Source organism: Camellia sinensis, chromosome 14, assembly GCF_055761805.1.
Source record: "Camellia sinensis isolate YWXY chromosome 14, ASM5576180v1, whole genome shotgun sequence".
In the NCBI taxonomy this organism is placed as follows: Eukaryota; Viridiplantae; Streptophyta; class Magnoliopsida; order Ericales; family Theaceae; genus Camellia; species Camellia sinensis.
This window is the reverse complement of record NC_138974.1, coordinates 46,170,741-46,180,493: the sequence shown is the minus strand read 5'-3', so window position 1 is coordinate 46,180,493 and position 9,753 is coordinate 46,170,741. Positions and strand designations below refer to the sequence as shown.

General features: G+C 36.0%; 1 protein-coding gene across 6 annotated transcripts; it reads right to left on the bottom strand.

The window, feature by feature from the left end:
- Positions 1-414: 414 nt before the first annotated feature.
- Positions 415-9,632, bottom strand: LOC114311404 (phosphatidylinositol/phosphatidylcholine transfer protein SFH9). Of its 6 annotated transcripts, none has more exons than XM_082905710.1 (16): positions 9,490-9,632; positions 8,709-8,753; positions 8,306-8,606; positions 6,291-6,390; positions 4,829-5,095; positions 4,654-4,731; positions 4,423-4,524; positions 4,291-4,340; positions 4,097-4,196; positions 3,822-3,911; positions 3,683-3,739; positions 3,042-3,123; positions 1,850-2,241; positions 1,646-1,720; positions 756-924; positions 415-643 (listed from the first exon to the last, which is right to left on the bottom strand). In XM_082905710.1, the coding sequence occupies exons 2-15, from the start codon at positions 8,713-8,715 to the stop codon at positions 871-873; spliced, it is 1,755 nt and encodes a 584-aa protein (XP_082761836.1). In that variant the 5' UTR covers positions 8,716-8,753; positions 9,490-9,632; the 3' UTR covers positions 415-643; positions 756-870. The 6 variants fall into 6 exon arrangements, with proteins under 6 accessions (XP_082761836.1, XP_082761839.1, XP_082761838.1 ...); XM_082905713.1 differs by having other exon boundaries at positions 1,850-2,238; positions 9,490-9,613; XM_082905712.1 differs by having other exon boundaries at positions 1,850-2,238; positions 9,122-9,574.
- Positions 9,633-9,753: the final 121 nt, after the last annotated feature.

Here is a 9,753-nt window from a genome sequence, read left to right as displayed (position 1 = left end):
GGATGTACTAATAAATATATAATTTTTTTATCTTTTATCTTTTTTAATTTATATTACTTTTTTATTATTCTAAATATTTTTTTATAAAAAATTTAAAAAATACACTTATTTAGATCATTCTAAACCACCCTAAAGTTGGTCTTAGACAAGACAACCATGAAAATATAAATTTTAACTATATAGAGTTGACACATTGTGAATTTAGATATTCCACATGATTAAAAGTTTGATGCATAATGGAATTTGTAAATATAAATTTCAACTATATAGACTTGACCCATTGTCAATTTGGATATTCCATGTGATTAAAAATTTGATGCTTAATGGAATTTGTCATCCAACAGTAGTCAGAAAGAACAGAAATCATCACATTTTTTAGAGATTTCATAAATGAGAAAAGTAGTATGCACGTAATGCTCCAAAATGAGAAATTAAACATTATGGCCAACAAATTTAGTCTCATATCAAATTGTTGAAATCCACAGCCTCAGCTCTGTAAATTGTATTTCCATTATTAGAAACAAATGAGGTCAAAGTATATCATATTATGTACACAAAGAAGCAACCCACGCTGTCGTAAACTTTCTGAGAGAAACGAGTCCACAACCTGGCAGCTAGCATCTGCAACCGCCATCTTGAGGACCTGAAAAAAAATAAAAATTTAATGATATGAGATGCCAGAAAGCAAGAAAGGTAGAGGATAAAATTAACTTCTTTTTTATTTTTATTTTTTAGATGGGAAGAAAATAACTTACCTCAGCAAAATTTGCATCTCAAATTACTGTGAGAAGTTAGGAGGCCAAGCATTTTTGGGAGGTAAGGGGCATTGCCAAACAATTTCAGCAAAAATTCAATCCAAGTCGATGATGGTCATTGTCTATGGGAATAAGACTTGCAACTTCTTATAAAACATGAGTTTGGTGCCTGTTTATCAGCAAGGAATATTATCAGAATGTGCATGTAATGATGTAAGGTGGTGCTGAGAACAGGTTCTCAAATTTGAAATCTACCCTAACCACACTAATAAAATAAAGCAATTTATTAGTATTAAAAACAGCACACAGCAAGAGTCAAAAGTTTAGACCCAAAAATATTTTTAAAAAAATCTGAGATAACTTGCAATATCAAATCTTGTCTTTTTCAGGAGATAATGACCGTAGTGATAGTGGCATGAAGATATTCTTTGATAGTAATGTAGTGTTTGGTTCATTGGAATGAAGGTAGGATGGATGATCATTCTATTAGAATGTTTATTCTCATGTTTGGTTCACTAAAAAATGATGAAAAAACATTGCAAATGGAATCATCATTCACCACTGTAAGTGAATGAACATTCTGCAAAGAGGCTAAAGAATGAACATTCCATTCCGTTTCACTTTTATTCCCGTGAACCAAACATAGCATAAATGCTTAATCCTCGCTCAATGTCCACATTTGCGTTGTGTTTGGTTGGGGGATTTGGAAAGTGATTTGGAAAAGGAAAGAGAAAAGAGTGTGAAACCAGATGAAACGTAGGTATATTTTATTCGAATTTCACTTACTTTTTCCTTTTTCCTTTCAAATTCCTTCCCAAATCCCTCAATCAAACACAGCGTTAATGAAAGTGAACAATCCTTGCATTTTCCTACGGGCAATAGGAACTTACAGTCATGCTGTTCTCCCTCAGAGTTTCCAGCGACTCAGCAAGCTCCACTTGTTTTGATGCAGTGGCAAGTAGTGCCTACAGAAAGAGGAGGGGGGGGGGGGGGGGGGGAAATTACTTCCATTACTCAACAGTTGAAAATCAGGACAATAGTAAGAGATCTTAGCATCGTGCGATGTTTACGAGCAATAAAAGAAGCCATCTTACTTTCTTTGTCTTCTGCAAGTCATACTCTATGGATTTTATACGATTCAAGGACTCGACAAGCATGTCCTCTTTCTCTGGAGGAATTCTTGTAGGCTTATTAAGCAGCTCAGTTACATTGGCTTCTAAATTTTGCAACCTCTGCCAGCATGGATGGAGTAAGTCATCTCCCTTAGCCCGAGAAATACATTGTTCTTGGGAACTTGACTGTGGCAACTCAGGTTTGTGCTGCTTTTCTGACTGCTTATCCGCATTATGGCCAACAAAAATTTTCCCGAACCCTGGGATTAAAAGATGTATACATGCAAATAATCTGAATATGAAGTTGACCGCTAAACTTGTTACGAATTTCTTCAGCCGTCTTCTTTGTGTAATGTCACTGGTTAAATCATCTGCTGAAAGGGCCAAAGCCATGAACACGTAAATGCTTTGCATTCATTGTGATAACCTAAATGATAATGAGAAGTCAACAAAATTTTATAGCACGGTTGGGTATCAATTAATCCTTATTCTTTCTTTATAACAGATCAATCCATTGGGGCCTCAAACATAGATGCTAAAGAAAATTAAGGGATTAAAAAAATTATAAGCCTCACTATGATACATTGGTCTCAATTTTGAATGTCAAACACATTCTTGAACCTGCTCTTTTTAGTTGTATGAAACAAAACCCTAATCCAACCCCTCCCCCTTTTAGATTGTAGACCCCATTCTTTGCTGTCAACTATGAAAGCCATTTAGATCTTTAATGAGAACCACTATGCAACTTAAAGACAGCAATGGAGATAAAAGCCTCTGATAAACAAACATGCCTTCTGATTTTGGCATATCCAAGGTGATTCGGCAGTTTTTGTTTTTTTGTTTTTACCTTTTCCATTCAGAGGGAAAACTTTAATTCTGATGATTAGAAAACGTTAGGAAGAAACATCAATTGCATTCACTAAAAACGTACAGCTATTACCTACTATTTTTATTTAACTAATCTTACTTCCATTTCTTTATTCTAGCAAGTGGGTGGGTTGACCACTCCCAAGTTTTAACTAGAAAGCCAGTTAAATCTATTTGGATTTTCCAGCCACCATGATAGATGCTACATTTGTCAGACCATTTGATATGGAACAAATAGCAAATGCAAAGTGATCACTTGCTCCTTTTTTCATTTTCTTTTCATAAGCACACAAGCGCAATAACTTACTTTGTGAACGAACATCTTCAACTCTAGCTCCTGTACCAACTGGTTCACTTGGGCTGCAAATGGAAGTAAGGTTCTCCCTTTCCTAAAACAGTGAAGGGACAAAACAAGAAGCTACAAAAATGAATGAATGCTTTCCATCTTATTACTGTACATAAAAATACGAAGATCATGTGGAGCTCAATTCTCACACCTATTGAGCACATTTCTTACCTTGAACTGCCTATAAATCAATAAGTCAACCAATTCAAACAGAACCATTTATTATTAGATTCCAAATATTTATTCAAACTTGTAATGTGTTTCATGTGTGTTTAAGCGATAGACACGTGTTCTCTAAGTGTCTCAAGCATGTCCCAGTTTAGAAACATTTTAAAAATAGTAGAACATGTTTGGATATGTGTTGGGAAGTGGCCAATGAGTGTCGTGTTGGTGCCCAACTTGACACAACACCATGTTAGAAGTGTCCATGCTTCTTAGAATAATAGTGACTACAACTAATGTTTTACTCCTAGTTAAAAGAAATGATGATGTTGGGTCATATAACACTTGCAACAGTTAATGAGCTCATCTCAACATAATATTCTGACTAAATCTGGCTTACAAAGTTACAAGGGGGCAAAGGACAATTCAGTAATACATACTCTGTCTTGAGGTGGCACTGGTTGCATGACATGAGAAACTATTTCATTACTTCGAACCTGTACAAAGAAGCAAAGTTTCTGTTTACTGGCATAAGGTGATTGAAAGTTAGCATATGTAGTTAAATTATCAAAATGTCACCTTAGAAGCAAACCACTTGGCTTCTAGATCATCACCATCAGAAAAACTAGTAGTTTTTCTCCGATTTATGGCTTCTCCAAAATGTACCAACTGGGAACAAGAGTTACATATACCATTAGTACTGTGAAATAATAAACTTTGAAAGAAATTATAGCAACATAAAGTTCATAGTCTATGAAGCACCGATACTTTTAGAAGGGAGTCATATCCGTATTGTGCCAATAATACTTCCACTTTTATGACATAATAGGAGTTGCCAAATGACAATGACTTACCTTCATCAGTTCTGGATCACTCCACGGTCCCTTGTTAGATATAAGACACCCACCTTCGTTTGGGCATTTGCAGGTTCCACCAAGAAAATCTGGCAATTGGCTGTTTAAAACAAAGGTGCAAAAATACAAATGAGAGGCCTAGTATCCGACCTCTAATCATGTAAAAGATACCAAAACACAAAACAGAAACCCACCTTGAGTCTATGACTTCCAACAGCCTATTCTGGAATTTGTTGCCCAAAACCTGTGAAATCGGTATACAAACATTCATGATAGTGTCATATGATAGTCTAAAAGGTGTACAAAAATATATAAATTCATCTTACATGTATCTTTGCTGTTGTCCTCGGATCAAGAAATTTTTTTGCTGTGTTCCATATCAATTTAAATCCACTACCAGCATTAACAATATACATCTGATGCAACGTCTGCAGTGAATGAACAAATAATCAGAAAAAGAATCAGCAAACATTAACAGAAGGGAGGGGAGAAGGAGAGAAAAAAAGAAAGAAAGAGGAGGAGCTATTCAATTTAGTTTCTTATAGTATTTAAGGCACCTCAGGATAGTTGTCACCATCTATCTTCTGCATGCGCATAACTAGATCATGTGCAACTTTGCCAAAATTCATCCAATTCTGCACAATCAATAAAATAATAAGAATCATGTAAAATTTTCAGACTGGAAATGTAACTCATAAATGATATGGATATCTTGTCATGCTCAGAACTAACCACCCCATGCACATCAAGTATCGTTGTTGTATTGTCTATATGCCTCTTGGCTGCGATTGAACATGCAGGAAACTTCTCAGCGAAAGTCTTCTCAAACCCCTGAATATGATATTTTAAGAACCTCTCCACTGTGGTGGTGCTCATGAGTTTACTGGCTTCAACTTTCCCAAGTCTTTCAATATAAACAGGACGTCCCTCTTTGTCCACACCATGGTAACCATGAGGATAGTAGTGCTGAACTTCTTCATATTCATCATATACGAAGTCCTAAACATGTGTCATGGCATCTGTTAGAATGTCGGAAAAATATGCTTAATTTTTTTAATAAGTAGACAGATATATATGCTTAAATAACAAGCAGAACAAAGTAGATGCTTTTTGTCAATCAGAAAGAGCTCATAAAAATGGTCTAAAAATCAAAACTAATCAGAAATATGCTTTTTCTTTTTGAAGGGGGGGGGGGGGGGGGGGGTTGTCTAGGTTTTTGTTTTACAAATTGATATAAGAATTTTGAGTAATACATGAAGTTGCCAGATAAAGCAGGTATGAGTGAAAAAAAGAAATGAAGAGCTTGACTTTTAGAAAAAGTGAGATAGGAACTTGTGAAAATCCCCTTACAAAAGAAGAGCAAAGTTAACTCGACAATATCACACTTTCCAACTTGACAAGTTGTTGTAAATGAAGCTGCCTCATTCCAATCTATTAGACTTGGCTAAACAACAAAGTGGTTTGTTCAGAATCATAATGAAGATTGGAAGATTCTAAATTAATTCAAACCCCAATTTTGGTTCCTTTAAAAAATTTCATTTTACAACTTTGACAGGTTACCATATGTTCTGGTCAGTGCCTACATTTTGGAATTTGGTTGCAACTCTTCCCTTGGTTTAGGAAATGTACTCCCCCCAAACATCCAAAAATTATATTTACAGGGGCATTGCCAGCACAGAGTTATCTCGACAGATTGAGGATCAACAGAAAGATCCACAACATTTTAGAGGAGATAATTCATCAAGAACTAATCAATAATTCACTCTTTTAAACATTCGGATGATGCCAAGTTTCTTAACTATTACCATGCGGTTTCAAAAAAGAAACATGAAGTCCAGAGCACAACATAAAAACATGATATTGGTATGGTAACTTACATAACTGTAGCGCATAAAATGCAAGTAACTTATTCAACACAGCAAAATTTGGCATAAGTGTGTTTATCTGAAACCAGAGTAGCATGCCAGAGATCCCATGTTTTATTTAGGATTTATGCTATAAGGACTTAAAGTAGGGAATTGCTGCATGTAGCACATACATATAAGATAGGGTTTAAACAATAACAAATCCCAAACAAGTCTTGGTGCCTCATTTTGCCCCTCCTAGGTCCTTGTCCAGACTGGGATATGGTCTTATGCACTGAAATAAAGTGCTTTTAGTAAAGTGAAAACATTGCCATGATTGCAGTTATTACCTGCAAAATAGAGTCTACTGCATGCTCCTTCCTCCAGTTGAGCATTTCTGCCCACATATGGACTGTCTTGTCAAGGTCAAACTTCCTTGCCTTTAAAAATCTGTAAAAATGCATGTTACTTGTAACAACGCGATGAAAGAATAGAATAGGAAAAAGAAGTTTCTAACAGAAGATAATCTACCAAATTTCACAATTCAAACTGCTTGAGATAAGCTTTTTTGAACAATTAAGCCTAGTCAAAAACACAATCCATATATTTAGTTGAAACTATCAACTTAACAATTCCCCATGTACTATAATTCAGTTCAATTTTTTATGCATACATGTTCCCTGTAAGAATTTCTTGTATTTCAGACAATGCCAAGATATATTGCGGATAGTCACTCAGGCCAACGGAGATCATGACTTAAACGACTTAAACGAATTCCTGTAGTTATTCAAACTACCTTTAAAACCTGCTTCTCTGTCTAGCTTCAATATATAGAATACAACAAGCTAACTCTCAAATTTGTGCCTCAACCATATCCACTCCCAAACGAAGACAAAAACTATTTGATCACTTTCTTCAATTTGCGAGCACCTCCAAATTGATCTTATGTGCACTTTCCACTCAGTGTATGATAAAAAATTAAAAGTCACTGAAAAGCACTACATTTCCCAATCTCAAGCCTCTCCAGTTTACACACACACACACAAATAGAGAGAAGGACAAAAGGAGTAAAATCTAGAAAATGGTTGCCTTGCCATCTAGACCTTGAACTTTACCCAAATATCCTAGAGCTGCAAAGGGAAGGGACTCTCTAAATAGTCCACTATCTCCATGAAGAAGACTCTAAAGGAGTCAAAGTATTGAAAGGTCTTAAACAAAGGCCTCATTTAGAAACATAGGCACCACCTTTGACCAATATTTAGTTCAACTTCACAAATATTTTGCATTTCTTTATGAAAATTTGCACTCATTTGGAGATGCTATGCAAAACTCCTTCAGTTGCTTGTAAACTTGTACTTCCAACAAAATGCCTAGCTACTTCAAGACAAGTTCAATCCATAACATGCTAATATGTTATGTGGTTGTACTTCCATAATATTTAAAACCTTAGTTAAGAGGTAGGTAACCACCTGCAGCCAAACATGTGCACTCTTCAAGAGATTAACTGAAAAATATTGATACAAAGATGGCTAACTTTATTTAATTGTGGTATCAAGCTAAGTTACGGTTCATAACTGTGAAGTGGTCCACAATTTCATAAAGAAAAACAGAGACAACAAGAGAATTCTTGATGATTTCAGTATTTAAACTATTAATATATTGCCACATTGGGACCACCAAGGGGTCATCCTAGTTGGTAAGGGAGTATGCTCCTCACCTTATTGATCAGGGTAGAATCCCCTACTACTCAAGTGAAAGTCCGATGGTTTAGGTGGATCGGCTAGCTTCCCCCGGTTTGGCTTGTAAGGGTGGATTCATAGGGTACTGCCTTGGGGTGTTCGGGTATCAAAATATATATATATATACATATTGCCACATTGGGGGTTGTCAAGTTTCACTATTTAAGACAGGATTTTGACATTCATCCAGCATACAAGTCCATGTTCCCATGAACAGGAAAAGGTTATCTAGATGCTCTCAACCTCACGTAATTAAGAATATTAACATTGTCTTAATCAGGGTTTGCAAACATTAGAGGCCCAAATGGTGACACTTTGACAGAGTGATGTACAACCTTTGATATAAGCCAGAGAAAATTAGAGAGAGGGCACAATGATAAGATCTTAACTGCGTAAATACGACCAATTTGTAATGATGTGCATCAAAAATAAAATAAAATGGACAAAGCATTGAAGCAAACCTTATCCAATTTTCATACTGAACATATATATATATCGTGGACTAAGGTAATACAGAATTGCAATTTGCAACAGAGTCGGTCCATTTTTCATTTCATAATTACTGTTATAATAGTGGTTGATGTTTTTCATTATACGATTAATTATCTGAAAAGCGATTCACTGACCTCAGCATAGTATGGTAGTCATCGTGGTGAGCCGGAAGGAGATCATTCGCAATCAAGGCCTGGCGAAACGCATTCACCGCCTCCATTTCCCTCTCATCTCGAACATCTTCAATTGAAATTGACGCAAATCGGCAAGGAGAAACACGCTTACTGCGTTTCCTAAGAGTATGCGTAAATTTCGATGAAGCATTCATGGCCTTCTTCTTAAAAGATCTGATCCGAGTTCTTCTCTTCTCGTCCTCAGAGGTCTCGATCTCAGATCTCTTTGCCCTTTCTTCTTCCTCAATAAGTACAACTTCTCCTAAATAAAACAACCATCCATATGATGAAATTCAAAACAAACGCAATCTTTCAAACTCAATTCGATCCAAAACAGCTGAGATCAGTCTAAACTCAAAACTACCTGGCATTGTATTTCCTACAAAAGCAATTCAAATCGGCAATATCTCTGCAACAAACAAGACGAAAACTTGTGAGTTTTCAACAACAATGAGAATTGAAGAGGAAAATATCTTAGATCTAAAAGATTCTCAATTGAAGCTAGAAGCAGTTGAACGAGTCAAATTCAATCAAGATTGAACTTAAAATGACAAAATTCAGCATAATCACCGCACAAAAAAAAAGAAAAAAAGAAAAAAAAAAAAGGTAAACGCGTTCACGTAAACATCCAGAAACGAAGATCAAGAACCGAACTATCACATCCAACGAAGATCAACAATCGTCAAAAAAAAAAAAAAAAAAAAAAATCAAGATTAGTTATTAGCCATTTCACATACTCATGCAATCAACAATCGATAAGAAATCCAATACAAACACCTTAGAAGATCCCACATTCGCAGAAGGAAGATAAACAGAAATGAGGAGATGGAATAAATTCTCAATTGTGTTATGCAACCAGGCGTAGTTGAGATTGCTTTCTCTCTCTAGGAATACTACAATGCCGGTGGAAATGCAGTTGTGATGTTAGCTTTGGAATTACGAGAGGGCCTGGCGATACATTCTCTCTCTCTCTCTCTCTCTCTCTCTCTATAAAAATAAGAATATATAAATATCATAGCCTATATTCGTAAAGGAAGATCGCAGGTGGGGTATCTATGAGGGCATCGTCGCTCTCAAGGGAGGGTTTAAAAAGTGCGAGAGTGAGAGACAGAGAAAACGAAGTAGCGTACAACGGCCGCTTTTACCTGAAGCGGAAGAGAGTGTTCCGTCCAAGTTGCGGAACTCCGTCGGCTGTTTCTGTTCGGTCAGCTGTTTTTTATTCTGCCTCTTGGACGGAATATAATTTTAGAAGGGGGATACTTTAGGCCTGAAAAATTAAGAGTTAGGCATTAAATTATAGGGCAAATTACATATACACCCCTCCAGGTTTGACAAAATTACAGATACCCCCCTGAGGTTTGAGAAATTACGAATTCCCCCCTGAATGCTATATTTGCATAAGAAATTAG